We start from the raw sequence: 15,612 nt of genomic DNA, 5'->3' as shown, positions 1-15,612 counted from the left end.
GTAGAACTGCTCCCCTCCCCAGCAAGAAGTGAGGGGCTAGATGGTCCCTTCAGAGAGCTTCATAGTAGGTGAGGTCCTGACCAACCTCAGTTTTGCTGACACTCGGGCTGGGTCCCCAGGTGGACTCAGCCTTGCTGGAAGTTGAGCTCATGCCCCGGCTCTTGCCCTGGGCAGCCTCAGCCTTCCTGGTTCTCTGGTCCTGGCCTTGAACATCCTCAGTCTTGCTGAGGCTCCAGTTTGAGTCATAGAAAGCCTCAGTCTTGGTGGAACTTCGGAGCAGTCCCCTGCTTCGGCCCTGGGTGGCATCAACCTTGCTGGGTCTCCAGCTCCGGCCACGAGCAGCCTTGACCTTTCTGGGCCTCTGCCTTGGGCTCCGGGTGGTCTTGGTCTTGCTGGGCTCCTGCCTTGGGCCCTGGGAGGTCTCGATCTCACTGGAGCTCTGCCTCTGGCCCTGAGTGGCCTCAGTCTTGCTGGAGCGCCGCCCTTGGCCCTGGGTGGCCTTGGTCTTGCTGGAGTTCCTCCTGTGTACGGTGGCCTTGGTCTTGCTGAAGTTCTGCCTCTGGCTCTGGGTGGCCTGGGTCTTGCTAAGGCTCTGCCTCTGGCCCTGGATGTCCTTGATTTTTCTGGGACCATGGTTCAATGCCTCCCTGTTGTTCCCAGAGTCTGAGGATTGCGTCTTCAGCAGTGATGAGTCAGAGAATGTCATGGCGGTGGCTGAGGTGCTCCTGTATTCCTGGCAGATAGCCGATGTCTCAGTCTCTGAGGTGCATGTGGTCCTGACTGGGAAGGGTGTGCCAAGAGCACCCATCAGGCCTGCTGCACCTGCCCTGGACAGCTCCAGGAAAAGGGGCTTCCCAGTTTCACACTGGCCTGTGGCCCTGAGGCTTCACATTGCCAAAGGGAAAGACCTGCAGATCACCCCCGCCCAGCCCCCCAGCGCCCCAGCCCCTGAGGGGTGGGGCTGTGAGATGGGGGAGATGCCTAAGAGCCCCCTTCTCCCAGTCCCAGGCCTCTGCTCTGTGGCTGCCCCTGCCCTCTGCTCCTGTTGCAGCAGACAGCCCCAGCAGAGCCCCTGCATCCCCCTGCCTGGCACCCTCCTGCCCTTCCATCCTTGTCCCCACTAAAAGGCGCTAAATGCACCCACAGCCCCAGCTTCCCCTGCACTGTGTCTGCCCTGTCTCCTGGCTGTGGGGTCACCTGGGAGCCTTCTTCCTGTTGGAGCTTAGAGCTCATGTCCCAGGACAAGGACTATGCCAGTCATCCCTGTGCCCAGTGTTGAGCACAGGCCTGGCCCAGGGCACTCGGTGGGTTTGCTGGATGCACGAAATGAAGAAGGGGCCTGGGCCCTGCCACTCCCCTCCCCACCGAGGACTGCGCACACCCGCCCTGGGGCCTCTGAGGAGCAGCCTCCCCGTTCTTCACTTCTGTCTCCTCCAGGCTGGGGCCCCACGGAACTGGGGCTAAAAGCCCTCTGGCCATGCACAAGGTTTGTGGGCTTATTTCAGGGACAGGGCTGGGAGGGGATGAGAGCAGAGTAGCAGCTACCATGAAGTGCCTGGAGCCAGCTCGGCCTCCCTGCCCATGTTGGGCACTGCCCGCTGAGTCCTCAGCAGGCCCAGCAAGAGTGTTACTCCCGCTCTAGAGCCACTCGCCCCAGGCCACCCAGCTGTCAGCAGCAGAGCCAAACTCACACCTAGGCCAGTGGTCTTCGACCCCTGACCTTTGACTACCCTGCTGCCTTAGCTTCCTGAGGCCTGGCGGGAGCCCCAGGGACTTACAGCTCATGCTGGAGGCTAAAGAGGTCTGGTCGAGGTAGCTCTCAGACAGGGACGCCACCTTGCTAGGTGTGAGCTTTGGTTTCTTCTCCTATGGCAAGAAACAGGCTTTGTAGTTCAGATGGTAGGAGGCCCACGCAGCTGCGCCTCTAGAAGGCCAGCAGCCCTGGGCCGCTTGGTGGTCATTCTCCTGGGCCGCTCGGTGGTCATTCTCCTGAGCTCGGAGGTCCTTGAAGGTGCCAGGTTAGGGTGGGGTGGGGACACACAGAGGCTAAGCCTGGCAGGAACGGGGCGGCCAGGCTGGACAGGCATATGGTGCCATGAGGACGGTTGTGTTGAAGGGGCTGCTAGCGCCTTGGCTTTTTCAACTGCAAAATGAAAATTAGTTCAGGCGTGGGACAGGCTTCTGTAAATTATAAAGGGCTGTGCCCTGGGGAATGCTTACGGAGGACTTGAGGAGCTTCTCTAGGCTTTACCCCCTTCCATTCTCCCAATACAAGTGGCGACGGAGGGATGGGGAGAGCTGCTAATGACCATTTCACCGACCAGGAAACTAAGGCTCAGAGCCCATAAGCAACCTGCCCAGGGTCACTCAGCCAAGAAGCAGAGAGGCCGAGTTTGAATCCAGGTCTGCTGGCCACCACAGTCAGACCCCACCTAGGCTGCAGGTCTCTGCCCACGTTCACAGCTGCAGACAGCGAGGTGCGCCATAGTGCTCCAGGCGCCAGCTGGGAGTTGTGCTCTGGGCTCCATCCACTTCAGCCCAACATCTCCCTGGGGGAGGGAGCCTCTGACTTCGTGGGGCACACAGAGGGAAGGTGTGTACTTTAATATTCATTCTAACATGAGCTAGAAAACTGAAGAGCTGCTGGGCGTGATGGCTCACGCCTGTAATCCCAGCACTTTGGGAGGCCGAGGCGGATGGATGGATCACGAGGTCAGGAGATCAAGACCATCTGGCTAATGCGGTGAAACCCTGTCTCTACTAAAAATACAAAAAATTAGCTGGGTGTGGTGGTGGGTGCCTGTAGTCCCAGCTACTTGGGAGGCCTGGGCAGGAGAATGGTGTGAACCTGGGAGGTGGAGCTTGCAGTGAGCCAAGCTCGCACCACTGCACTCCAGCCTATGAGACAGAGTGAGACTCTGTCTCAAAAAAAAAAAAGAAAAAAAAGAGAAAACTGAAGAGCTAGCGTTTTCTTTCCTCTTTTCTTTTCTTCTTTAGACAAGGTCTTGCTCTCTCACCTAGGCTGGAATGCAGTGCTATGATTACGGCTCACCGCAGCCTCAAGTGACTCTGGGGCTCAAGAGATCCTCTTGCCTCAGCCTCCAAGTAGCTGGGACTATAGGCACACATCACCATGCCTGGCTAATTTTTGTATTTTCTTGTAGAGACAGGGTTTTGCCATGTTGCCCAGGCTAGTCTTGAACTCCTGGGCTCAAGTGATCTGTCCATCTTGGCCGCCCAAAGTGCTGGGATTACAGGCATGAGCCACCGCGCCCGGCCACATTTTCTATTGATGGCAAGGTATGCTGGTATTCCTGTACTTCAATTGTGTAAAGTTTCCTTTGAACATTAGTGTACTTGATGTCTACCAGCAGTAGAACAGAGAAACACGCTGTGGGATTGTCAAGGACGGAATATTCTGCAGCACCAGAGACAGGGAGCAGGCTGCTGCCACCTGCTGCAGCGTGAGTGACGCTCACCATGCTGTCCATTTATGTGACGAAAAGACAAAAACTCATGTTTGGCATTAGGAATCAGGACAGCCTTGTAGGTAGGGTGGGCTACGGGAGGGGCCTCGAAGGGGGCCCCAGTGGGCTTTTGGGAGCTGGGAAAGTGTTCTTTTTCAATCTGGATAATATCATGGGTGTCATGCAGTTGTGAAAATTCATCAAACTGGCACTTATGATTTGTGCATGTTCCTATATTTATGTTACATTCAATAAGAGGTTTTCAGAAACAAATTTAAGAATTAAGAAAATTCTGGGGGCTGGGCACAGTGGGTCATGCCTGTAATCCCAGCACTTTGGGAGGCCCAGGCATGTAGATCGCTTAAGTCCGATAAAAATACTAAAAATACAAAAAACTAGCCAGGTGTGGTGGCATGCACCTGTAATCCCAGCTACCTGGGAGGCTAAGGCATGAGAATTGCTTGAACCCAGGAGGCGGAGGTTGCAGTGAGCCGAGATCATGCCACTCTACTCCAGCCTGGGTGACAGAGCAAGACTCCATCTCAAAAACAAAAAATTCTGGCACAAGTGGCAAGTGGCTAGTGCATACAGTAGAACTCATGACAGTGACCATGAGCAGGGGTGTGACTCCTCTCTGTGAGGGCCCACATCCCCACACACCCTCCCTCAGGAGCACCCCTTGCTGGTACCATCCCCATCTCATAGCAAGATGTCCCCAGCCCATCACACAACTGAGGGAGTACAGAGCCAGGCCTGGAAGCCAGACTCCACTGGCCTGCGTCCTTCAGCCCTGGACTGGGGTACGCTCTGCCCCAGACCCCAAGGGCTTTGGGCCCTGGCATGTGCTCCACTTACCTCTTTTTTCTCCTCCTCCTTCTCTTCCTCCTCCTCCTTCTCTTCCTCCTCCTTGGGGGCCTCAGCCTGTCCCTCTGAGCTTCCCGGTTCTACCTGCGGAATCTCAGGGGTGGCCTGTAGCTTCTCGGAGGTCTCAATCAAAGGCTCCCCCTGCTTCCATGAGCGCTGCAGGGCCAAGGCCTTCTGGCGCTCCAACTCCCACTGCTTAAGCATCCTGCCAAACAATGTCCCCCGGGCATTGTCAGTCTCCCTGGCCCATGCTGGTCTCTCCAAGGACTAGACAATGGCCCTGGCATGCAGTTGGAGCCAGAGGAGCCTAGAGCCGCAGCCATTCCCCAGCCCTGGCCTGTACCCCCTGCTCCAGAGCTTACCCCACAATGCCTTGTGGGCCGCCGGCCTGCAGGCTGCCCTCCACCATCCGTTCCAGCTGCAGCCTGGCCAGGTGGGCTATCTGGGTGCTAAGCACCTCCTCCACAGACATGCCCGGGAAGAGGTTGGTCATCAGCAGGGACAGCTGCCATGAAAGGGGGTGACCAGAGCCAGGTGAGGGCCAGAGCAGCGGGCACACAGCATGATGCTGCCCTGATCCCGCACAGCCAGATTTGGCCCTTCCCAAGACTGAAGAAGGAAGAGTTTTGCAATGTTTTTTGTTTGCTTGTTTGTTTTGTTTTGTTTTTTGAGACAGAGTCTCACTCTATCGCCCAGGCTGGAGTGCTGTGACACAATCTTGGCTCACTGCTACCTCTGCCTCCCTGCAACCTCTGCCTCCCGGGTTGAAGCAATTCTCATGACTCAGCTTCCTGAGTAGCTGTAATTACAACTGTGCACCACCACGCCTGGCTAATTTTTGTATTTTTAGTAGAGATGGTGTTTCACCATGGTGGCTGGGCGGGTCTCAAACTCCTGACCTCAGGTGATCCACCTGCCTTGGGCTCCCAAAGTGCTGGGATTACAGGCATGAGCCACCATGCCTGGCCTTATGATTGTTATCAAACCAGATTTCTTTGGGGGCCGAGGAGTATCTTTATGCACCAGCCATGACTCCGGAGCCCACACTCCTGACGTGGCAGGAACCTACCTTTGGTTGCTTGGGGTTGAGGAGCAGGACAGTGGCCACATCCTGGCGTGCCCCAAAAATGTTCTGCAGCAGCTGCCGGCTCTTGGCCCGGTACAGGTAGTACTGGGCCTTCTGGGGGTTGTGCCTGATGGCCGTGGAGAAGTGGTCCTCTGCCTTCTGGAACTGCCTGCAGGACACAGTGGATTCGGAGCTGCCATGAGCTCGGCCATCTGTGGGGAAAAGGGTGGCTTCTGGGCCCCACTGAGGAGTTAGATGGAAACCAGGCTGGGTCTGCTCCCCCCACCACGCCCCTCTCCTCTCTCTCTACCAGCGACGTCCCTGATGGAGCCAACACTTAGATGAGACCAGCCTGGCCAGTATGGTGAAACCCTGTCTGTACTAAAAATACAAAAATTAGCTGGTGTGGTGGCAGGTGCCTGTAATCCCAGCTACTTGGGAAGCTGAGGCAGAAGAATTGCTTGAAACCAGGAGGTGGAGGTTGCAGTGAGCTGAGATTGTGCAATTGCACTCCAGCCTGGGCGACAGAGCGAGACTCCATTTAAAAAAAAAAAAAAGGCAGCATAACTGGGAGAGGAGCTTTTTTTTGGTAGGGGGCGGGGGTGGGGATGGAGTCTTGCTCTGTCGCCCAGGCTGGAGTGCAGTGGCACGATCTCGGCTCACTGCAAGCTCCGCCTCCCTGGCTCAAGGGATTCCCCTGCCTCAGCCTCCCAACTAGCTGGGATTACAGGTACACGCCACCACACCCAGCTAATTTTTTTGTATTTTTAATAGAGATGGGGTTTCACCATATTGACCAAATTGGTCTCAAACTCCAGACCTCGGGCAATCCACCTGCCTCGGCCTCAGCCTCACAAAGTGTGGGGATTACAGGGGAGAACGACCGCGCCCATGCCCGGGGGAGAGAAGCAACTTGATTGACCCAGGGATCCCAGCAGTTGGCTTCCTGCCCGCCCCGCCCTCGGGCCTGCCCTGCCCACCGTGGGGGCCGGAGCCCATGCACCTGTGCTTCTGCTCGCAGAAGCCCATCTTCTCCTGCAGTAGGCCCATGCGCGTGTTGGCGCCCTCATCCTGTGGGCTCAGCGCCAGCGCCTGCTGGTAGTCTGCCTCGGCAAAGGCCAGGTTGCCCAGCTGGAAGAAGCAATCTAGGGTCCAGAGGCGGGGGTGAGTGCAGCCCCAACTCCCAGTGCCTGGGAGCCCCAGCCCAGTCGGCTCCGGCCCCAGGGCCAGGGCCTGAAACTGGTGGCTGATAACCCCCATAGGCGGTCACGGTCCCCCTCCCCTCTAGTTTTCTGGGCGTCTGGGCACTGTTCCCCAGCCGCCTGTTTGAGCATTTTAAGGAGTCTGGAACCAGTTTGTCTAAGGTAACACTTCCCAGAGTGTGTTCCTGGGATACTGAGACTATTACATTTCCTCTTCCCTCACTGCCTTCCTCTCTCCCTTCCTCCTTCCCCCGCAGGGGCCTCAAGTGCCCAGTGGGGGCCTTAAAGATGGCGAGGCTCCCCGCATCCCCTCCCCAACGCCCCGGCCCTGGTCGCTGCGCACCGCCTCGGTTGATGTAGAGCCCTTTCTCCTGCTGCTCGTCCCGGAGGGCCTTGTTCAGCAGCAGCACGCCCTCCTGGTAGGCGCCTTGCCTGTAGCAGTGCACGGCAAAGTCGTTGTAGGTAAGCAACAGCTGGCGCTGCGCCTGCCGCACCATGTCCTCCTGGTCCTCGGTCACCATGTCCAGCACCTTCAGGAAGTCCTCCACTGCCCCATCAAACTCCTGGAGCCGTCGGTACATGGTGCCCCTGTTGGGGACAGCGTGGCAGACGGCAGGAGGGACACGAGGGCCAGTGCACCCCCACCGACTGGTGAGTGGCCAGACCTCCTGCCCCATGGAGGCAGTGGTGATCCCTACCTCACTTGCTAGGTTTGTCCCGTGGGGCCAGCTCTGGACTGCTACTCAAATAACCCACTAGGCAGTGATCATTATATTTTTTGCAAAAATACCCTCCCTCTTTCTTTTTGGGAGCCAGGTGTATGCCAGTCTCTACATTAAAACATTTTGTACAAGAAACAGGTGTTTTATCACCACTGTTTGGATAGGTTAATTGGCACGAAATCACAGTGGCCTCTCATGTCACTGAATCACTCATGGGATACTGAGCCCAACCCCTTGGCATAGCGAGAGGTTGACTGTGTGGACAACCGCCCGGAGTCACTCCTGCCAGGGCAGCGGCGCTCCCTCCTGAAATGCAGCAGGATGTGGTAAGTTCCTGGGGACCAGACTCAAGCCTAAGTCTCATCCACTGAGCTGGGCTCAGCGCCCAGTGTGAACTGCTTAGCAGGCTGGGGCTCTAGGATTCCTGGGGTAACTGGGACATTTGTTGCCATCCCTCTTCCAGCTGTAAGAGACCACCTCTGTAATGCCTTAACCCAGTAGGGAGTAGGGAAAGACCGTTAGAGGCTAGCTGGGGAAACTGAGGCCTAGAGAGGGTCAGGGACTCTCCTTAAACCACACGGAAAATCTGTGGCTGGGCAGGGCCTGGGACCCAAGGCCAGCACCTTCCCATGCAGTACCGGAAGAGGAAGAGACTGGGGTCCAGAGGGTTGTTCTTGATGGCACAGTTGATGCGCTGCAGTGCATGCTGCAGCCTGCCCTGCACAGCCAGGATCCCCGCATCTTGGCGCGCCTGCTGGGCCTGGGCCACCATCTTCTGGAGCAGCATCCTGGCCTGCGGATGCTTGGAATTCAACAGCAAGGCGCCGTGCAGATCCCGGTAGCAGAGGTGGGGCTGCAGGAGGCGAGGGGTGGCATCAGGGGCACAGGTCAACTGAGCCATGGGATCTAGAGGCCTTTCTTCAGCAGGGTGGCATCACACCATGCCTCCTCCATGCCCCCCACATCCCTCCATGTTCCACCCTTTCTGCTTTTTTTTTTTTTTTTTTTTTGAGATGGAGTCTCACTCTGTCACCCAGACTGAAGTGCAATTGGCGTGGTCTTGGCTCACTGCAACCTCTGCCTCCCAGGTTCAACAGATTCTCCCGCCTCAGCCTCCCGAGTAGCTGGGACTATAGGGGCGTGCCACCACACCTGGCTAATTTTTTTTTTTTTTTTTTTCAGTAGAGATGGGGTTTCACTACATTGGCCAGGCTGGTCTCGAACTCCTGACCTTAGGTGATCCGCCCACCTTGGCCTCCCAAAGTGCCGGGATTACAGGGTTGAGCCACCATGCCCAGCCCCTTTCCGTCTCTTGAAGGACACAAGGAGTATCATGGAGAAATTCCATCCCAGGCCCCATGCCAGCTGGCCCTTTCCAGATGTGACCTCACGTGAGCCAGGTCCACCCCAGTGGTTTCTGCAGATGCTGCCTCCTTGTCAGGCCTCTGTGAAGCCCACTCAAGGTGCGGGGAGCATGTGACCTCCTGACTGTGACAGTTGTGTCCTCCCTCTCCTCCCCTGCACTCCCTCTTCCCCTCCCTGACCTTTGAGCCCAAGACCACTCTGCCCAAGCCCAGATTCTGGTCTGGGTACAGTGGAAACCTCCCCTAGCAAGTCCCTTCCACCGGGAGGAGGGGTGGGCGAGGAAGGCGCAGCTCAGCCCAGCAACAGACGGTTCAACAACACCCTGTTCCCTGCGGGGTGACTGGCTGGCAGGCGACCGGGGTGTAGTGGACAGCAGGCATGGGTGCATGGAGGCAGGGAAATGGCAGGAGCTAGGGGCAGGGCTTTGGAGTAGGCAGCCTTGGGCTCCAGGTAGTGCCACTGGGAACAGGCTGTGTGACCTTGGGCAAGTCACCTGGGGGTGGCTCTTCCTCTGTGAAAAGAGGACAGTGTGTCTCTATCCCAAAGGGTTGCTGCAGCCTCACAGTTAAACAGGGGCAAAGTGGTGAGAACACGCCTACACATGGGAGGGGCTAAAATCGCAACAGTCACCAATAATTATCAGTTACTAGTTCTCAGCTAGGCGCGGTGGCTCACACCTATAATCCCAGCACTTGGGGAGGCTGAGGCAGGGGGGATCACCTGGCAAAACCCTGTCTTTCCTAAAAATACAGAAATTAGCTGGGCAGGCGCCTGTAATCCCAGCTACTCAGGAGGCTGAGGCATGAGACTCGCTTGAACCTGCTGGCAGAGGTTGGGGTGAGCTGAGATCTCACCACTGCACTCCAGCCTGGGTGACTCTGTCTCAAAAAAACAAAACAAAACAAAAACAAAACAAATTACTAGTCTCATGCCACTGAATCGCTTGTGGGACGCTGCAGCCCAGCCCCAAGGCACAGGGAGGAGTCGCCAGGGTGGACTCTGGCGCTCCTACCAGAGCGGCGGCGCTCCCTCCTGCAATGCAGGCTGGCATTTCAGCCGCCCCCAGGATGTCCCCACCTGGAGAATGAGATGAACCCACCCCACCCCGCCCACCTGCTCCTCCCCATCCTAGTTTCCCAGCTCCCCATCCACCCAGGCCAAGCCAGAACCCTTCTGGATCCTTCCTTTTCCTTCAAGCCCACCCCAAGCCAGACTCCAGCCCTGCCTTCTGAAGGGCTGTGGGACTTGCCCCTCTTTGCTGCTCTCATGACCACCTTTCCCTCAGCCTCACCCCACTCTGCATTGGCGCCCAGCCTCCTTCTCAGGCTCCTGCCTCCAGGCCTCCCCTCCGACCCACACTCCTTGCGGAAACCAGAATGATCTTTCTAAAGCTCCCTGCCCTGGGGACACCTGATGGAGGCTCCCACTGCCTCCGGGGAGACTTCTCATCCCTGCCCTCCTCTCCTTGGTGCCCAGCACCCCTTCCACCTCCTCCCTTGTGACCCCAAGTTTCTCTTGCTCCCACGCTGTTCCCTGTACTGTCTGTCCCTGTGCCCAGCCCAGGTTGTGCGGGTGGTCAGGGGTAGGGGTGATTCACTGAGGCAAACAGGAAAAAAGGAAGGAAGCGGGAGGAAGAGGAGAAGGAAGGAGAGGAGAAAAGGAAGAAGGGGTAAGGGAGGAAGGGGGAAGGGAGGAAGAGAGGAGGGGGGAAGGGAGGAAGGCAGAAGGGAGGAAGGGGGAAGGAAGGAAGGGAGGAGGGAGGGGGGAGGAAGGAGCAAGGGAGGAAGGGAGGAGGGAGGAAGGGAGGAGGGAGGAAGGGAGGAGGGAGAAGGGCTAACTCATGTTAGGTGCTCTGGGTGCCCCCGTGTGTGGCTTCATAGGATTGTGGCTAAATCCTTTGCAGTGTACTCATCTGCCCAGGGATACCTCCCCCAGGCTGTGAGCTCCATCTGGACAGGGATCACATGAGTCTCTCATCTTTTGCTTCCCCTGGGGTGCAGCACGGGCCTGGCACAGAGCCAGGGCTGAGCAACAACGGAACAAGGACCTGAAGTGGTAGCTGAGTGGTCCAGGCCAGTGTGGGCCTCTTCCCAGGGAGGACAGCGCCCACGGCACTGTGGGATGGGGCTTCTGGGCTAGCTGACAGCCTTGCCTCCTCCTGTAATCTTGGGGCACACTGATGACCCCCAGGTTGGGAGGCACGCCCCTGCCCGCCTTCTCCACTGTACCTTCTGGAGAAAGTTGTAGAGTCTGGCCCGGAGGATGTAGACGTCGGCGTTAGTGGTGTCCTGCTTCAGCTCCTCGGTGATGAGTGAGAGGCAGGCTGGATGCTGCTTGAGGGCCAGGAGACAGGCCATGCTGAGGGCAGAGGGAACAGAGTGCTCTGGTTCCCGGGTGGGGTGTCAGGAAGCCACTGCTGGGAGAAGGGTCCAGCAAGGGCACTCACCATCGGTAACGGAAGCACGCTTTCTCAGGCTGGAGCTCGGCAGCATGTGAGAAGACATTCAGGGCATCCAGGAAGGCACACTGCTCAAAAAGGCATTGCCCCTGGGAACACAGGGGACAGTCAATTCTGCTTGCCACCCCGGCCCAGCTGCACCCCCTGGTTGGCAGCCAAAAGCCCTGAGGCACGAGGGAGAGATACAAGAGACAAGGATAGAGCCTTTTAGATCTGGGAGAGACTTGAAGAGGCAGAGACACAGAGACAGAGATGGAGATACAGATCTGGGGAAAGACAGCAAGAGTCGGTGAGAGATACACACTTGGCAAGAGACAGGAATACAGAGATTCAGGAAGAAAGAGAAATGGAGAAAACTCAGATGGCTGGGCCAGACACGGTGGCTCACGCCTGTTATCCCATCCCAGCCCTCTGGGAGGCTGAGGCAGATGGATCACTTGAGACCAGGAGTTTGAGGCCAGCCTGGCCAACATGGTGAAACCCTGTCTCTACTAAAAATACAAAAATCAGCTAGGCATGTTAGTGCATGCCTGTAATCCCAGGTACTCAGGAGGCTGAGGCACGAGAATCGCTTGGACCCGGGAAGCAGAGGTTGCAGTGAGCCGAGATCATGCCACAGCCCTCCAGCCTGGGCAACAGAGCGAGACTCCATTTCAAAACAAACAAACAAACAAACAAACAAAAAACAGAATCTCCGATGGCAGAAGAGACCAGCAGAACTAACATGAACATGCTGTAGCCTGGCCCTGGGCCCTGGGTGCTGAGCCCTGTGCTAAGAACTTCAACTTGTTTTCTCACTGGCACTAGCATGCTTCTCTTATAGATAAAGGAACTGAGGCTCAGAGAGGTGGAGTGACTTGCATAAGGGCACACAGGAAGTGGCCGTGCAGGACACGGGCCCGCAACAGACAGATTCAGCACATGGTCTGAGGGCCCCAAATGTTTCTTTTTAAGAAGAGATTTTTTTTTTTTTTTTTTTTTTTTTTTGAGACAGTGTCCTGTTCTGTCACCCAGGCTGGAGTACAGTGGTACGATCTCCGCTCACCCCAACCTCTGCCTTCTGGTTTCAAGAGATTCTCCTGTCTCAGCCTCCCAAGTAGCTGGGATTACAGGCGTGTGCTACGCCTAGCTAATTTTTGTATTTTTAGTAGAAACGGGGTTTCACCATGTTGGCCAGGCTGGTCTCAAACTCTTGACCTCATGATCCGCCCTACTTGGCCTCCCAAACTGGCCAAGAGCTAAATATATTTTGACATAAACAAAAGACATCAAGCCCAGGCGCACTGGCTCACACCTGTAATCCCAGCACTTTGGGAGGCCGAGGCAGGCAGATCACTTGAGGTCAGGAGTTGGAGACCAGCCTGGCCAATATGGCGAAAACCCATCTCTATTAAAAGTACAAAAATAGGCCAGGCGCGGTGGCTCAAGCCTGTAATCCCAGCACTTTGGGAGGCTGAGACGGGCGCATCACGAGGTCAGGAGATCAAGACCATCCTGGCTAACGCGGTGAAACCCCGTCTCTACTAAAAAGAATATACAAAAAACTAGCCGGGCGAGGTGGCAGGCGCCTGTAGTCCCAGCTACTCGGGAGGCTGAGGCAGGAGAATGGTGTGAACCTGGGAGGCGGAGCTTGCAGTGAGCCCAGATCACACTACTGCACCCCAGCCTGGGCAACAGAGCAAGACTCCGTCTCAAAAAACAAAAACAAAAACAAAAAAACAAGGTTATCAAAATTGAAAAAAGCAAGACTTTGTTGGTGTTTTATAGTTTAATATTGTTTTTCCTTTGAAATACACTTGGGGGTCACTGTGAGTTTTTTAGTGCTTAGAGCCTCTGGACTCTAGATCTGTGCCATCCTATCCAAGACAATAGCCACTGCTTTGTGTGGCTATACACATTTAAATTAATTAAAATAAAAATAAGAGGCTGGGCATAGTGGCTCACATTTGTAATCCTAGCACTTTGGGAGGCTGAGGCGGGCAGATTGCCTGAGCCCAGGAGTTCGAGACCAGCCTGGGCAACAAAGTGAAACCCTGTCTCTACTAAAATACAAAAAATTAGACAGGCATGGTGGCATGTGCCTGTAGTCCCAGCTACTCAGGAGGCTGAGGCAGGAGAATTGCTTGAACCCGGGAGGCAGAGGTTGCAGTGAGCCGAGATCGTGCCCCTGCACTCCAGCCTGGGCGACAGAGCGAGACTCCGTCTCAAAAACAATAATAATAATAAAATAAAAATAAGATATAAAATTCAGTTCTTTAGTCACACTTGCCACATGTCAAGGGCTCAACAGTTCCACGTGGCTGGTGGGTAGCATATTGGACACTGTCATTATGGCAGAAAGCCCGAATGGACAGTGTTGCCAAACTTGACTCAACCCTGGCAGTAAATCAGCCTTGGAGGTGAGAGGGGCAGCAGGTGGGGACCCAGACACAGGGACAAGGAGGAATCCAAGGAGACAGAGCTGGGCCCAGGAGCCAGGAGAGCCCCTGGAGGGAAAGCCAGTGGTGTGAGGTGTGTGCCCTGCACAGGCCCTGGCAGCCCCAGGCACCTGCAGGTAGAGCACAAAGGTGAGGCGCTCCAGGTGCTTGCAGTTGTCCTGCTGTAAGGAGTAGGCCCTTCGCAGGTTCTGGGCAGCCGAGGAGAAGTCACAGAGCTGGAGGTAGGCCTCAGCCCGCAAGGCGTAGAAGTCCACCTAAGGGTGAGGGGACCCAGGCTGCTGGATCCTCCCCACCATCTGCCCCTGGAGGGGAGGGGAAAAGTCTCCGCCCCCACCGAGGGTTGACACCCCCAATTCCCATCAGGGACTTTGTGGCCCTGAGAGGAGGGATCTGGCAGGTGCAACAGGGAGGGAGGAAGCATGTTCCAGCAACTGTCTTTGCCCACCCGGGTCTGCCTCTCACCAGCTGTGGGTCCAGGTGGAGCGCGCGGGAGAAGAACAGCACAGCTGTCTCCCAGTCTGCCTGCTCCAAGCACTGCTGACCTCTGGAGTAGCTGTGGAGAAAGTGGCGACAGGCAGAGGGGTGGCCCTGACTGTGGACCAGCCGAGAGCACAGGGCTGGGGTGGGGGTTGTGGGAGGCAAGGGAGCTGGGTAGAGAGGCAGGAGGAGTAGATAGAAGCCCAGGGAGGGCAGGCTGGTGTTCCTGGAGTCCAGCCAGGCCATCAGCCTCATTTCCACTGAGGTGGAAGAGCCCCATTAGACAGTTGAGTTCACTGAGGCCCGAACAGAGTAAGTGGCTCAAAGCTGCACGGTATGTGAATGGCTGTGTCGGGCAGGAACCTGGGACCCCAAAGCAAGGTAGTCACTCACTACTCCCTGACTTTGAGGGGCACTGTTAACCCCGTGACCTTTGGCTTTACGTCACAGATGCTTTGGAACACCTGGCTGGTTCCAAAGATGCGCTGCAGGATCCCTTTGGGGGCTGGAATCACCCATGGCTTTGGGATGTCCTGTGAGGGGCCCTGGTCAACCTTCAGGGCATCCTAGAACCGAAGGACAGCAAGCTGCAGCAGGCCCCCGAGATGACCCCCACCCACTGACACACTTGCCAGAATTCTGCAGGGAGGGAGGAGAGGCAGAAATGAGGCCTGGAAGGAGGCACTCCCAGTCCCATTCCCCTTAGGGCCACGCCAACCTATCCTTCCCCAGTCCCGCCCTTCTCCCTCTCCTGTGGTCAAGGTCAGGGATCAGGGTCCTCACACCTACAACACCATCTGCTCTCCCCTCTAGGCCTTCCCAGCTCCCACTTCTGGCTACTGACACCCCAAGTTCTGATGTCTCCAGCTCAGGCCCGGTCCCAAGTCTCAGGTCTTGGGGGTCCTACAGCCCCTTGGGTACCCTTCAGGACCCTCACTCCAGCAGGCCACACTGAGCACCTCACCTGACTTCTGCCCCAGGCTCTCCCATCTTGGTGAGGTCACCTTCCCCACCAGCTACCCAAGCCAGAAACCTCTGTCCAAGCAGCCGCCGAGCCTTACAAGGATCTCTCACATCCCTGGTTCTTGGCATGGTGGCCAGGGCCTTCCCTGAGTCGGACTGCTGCCCCTGCCCCTCCCGGCCTTCACCCTTTCCTGCGAACCCAGCCTCGGTCTCTCTGCCTGGCCCTCTGCCTTTGCGTTAGTCTTCTCCCCAGCCCGCACCTCGTCCGAATCTGTCATGAGGCCCCTTCCAGGAGGACCCCAGGCCTCTGCCAACTACCTCGAGGCCCCCGGCCCTGACGTTGCTAGGCACCATCACCAGGACGCCCACAGGCCCCGCCCCTCTGGCCCCGCCCCCGGGAACCAAGCTTTTTGAGCCGGAGGGAGGTAGAAAACTTTTATTAGCTGGGGAGGTTGAGGCCTACATCGGGGAAAGGACTTGCCAGATTTTCGCCGCGAGGCAGGGCCATAGCTGGGAGCATAACAAGGCTTTCGCCTCCCAACCGAAGGTCAAGCAAGAGCTCCAAGCGTCCCACACAAACCCCGCAGGGA

The 15,612-nt window shown here is 56.8% G+C and overlaps 1 protein-coding gene across 1 annotated transcript; it reads right to left on the bottom strand.

Annotated features, from left to right (window-relative positions):
- Positions 1-12: 12 nt before the first annotated feature.
- Positions 13-15,386, bottom strand: TTC16 (tetratricopeptide repeat domain 16). Its single transcript, XM_008006154.3, has 14 exons — positions 15,283-15,386; positions 14,453-14,625; positions 14,045-14,135; positions 13,693-13,836; positions 11,133-11,233; positions 10,915-11,044; positions 7,960-8,174; positions 6,943-7,187; positions 6,401-6,542; positions 5,401-5,566; positions 4,694-4,836; positions 4,323-4,536; positions 1,779-1,866; positions 13-780 (listed from the first exon to the last, which is right to left on the bottom strand). Exons 1-14 carry the CDS (start codon positions 15,298-15,300, stop codon positions 50-52), a joined length of 2,601 nt encoding a protein of 866 aa, XP_008004345.2. The 5' UTR covers positions 15,301-15,386; the 3' UTR covers positions 13-49.
- Positions 15,387-15,612: the final 226 nt, after the last annotated feature.

The sequence above is a fragment of the Chlorocebus sabaeus genome, chromosome 12 (assembly GCF_047675955.1).
Source record: "Chlorocebus sabaeus isolate Y175 chromosome 12, mChlSab1.0.hap1, whole genome shotgun sequence".
NCBI classification, from domain to species: Eukaryota; Metazoa; Chordata; class Mammalia; order Primates; family Cercopithecidae; genus Chlorocebus; species Chlorocebus sabaeus.
Note: the sequence above shows the minus strand (reverse complement) of the source record. Positions and strands in the feature narration are given on the sequence as shown.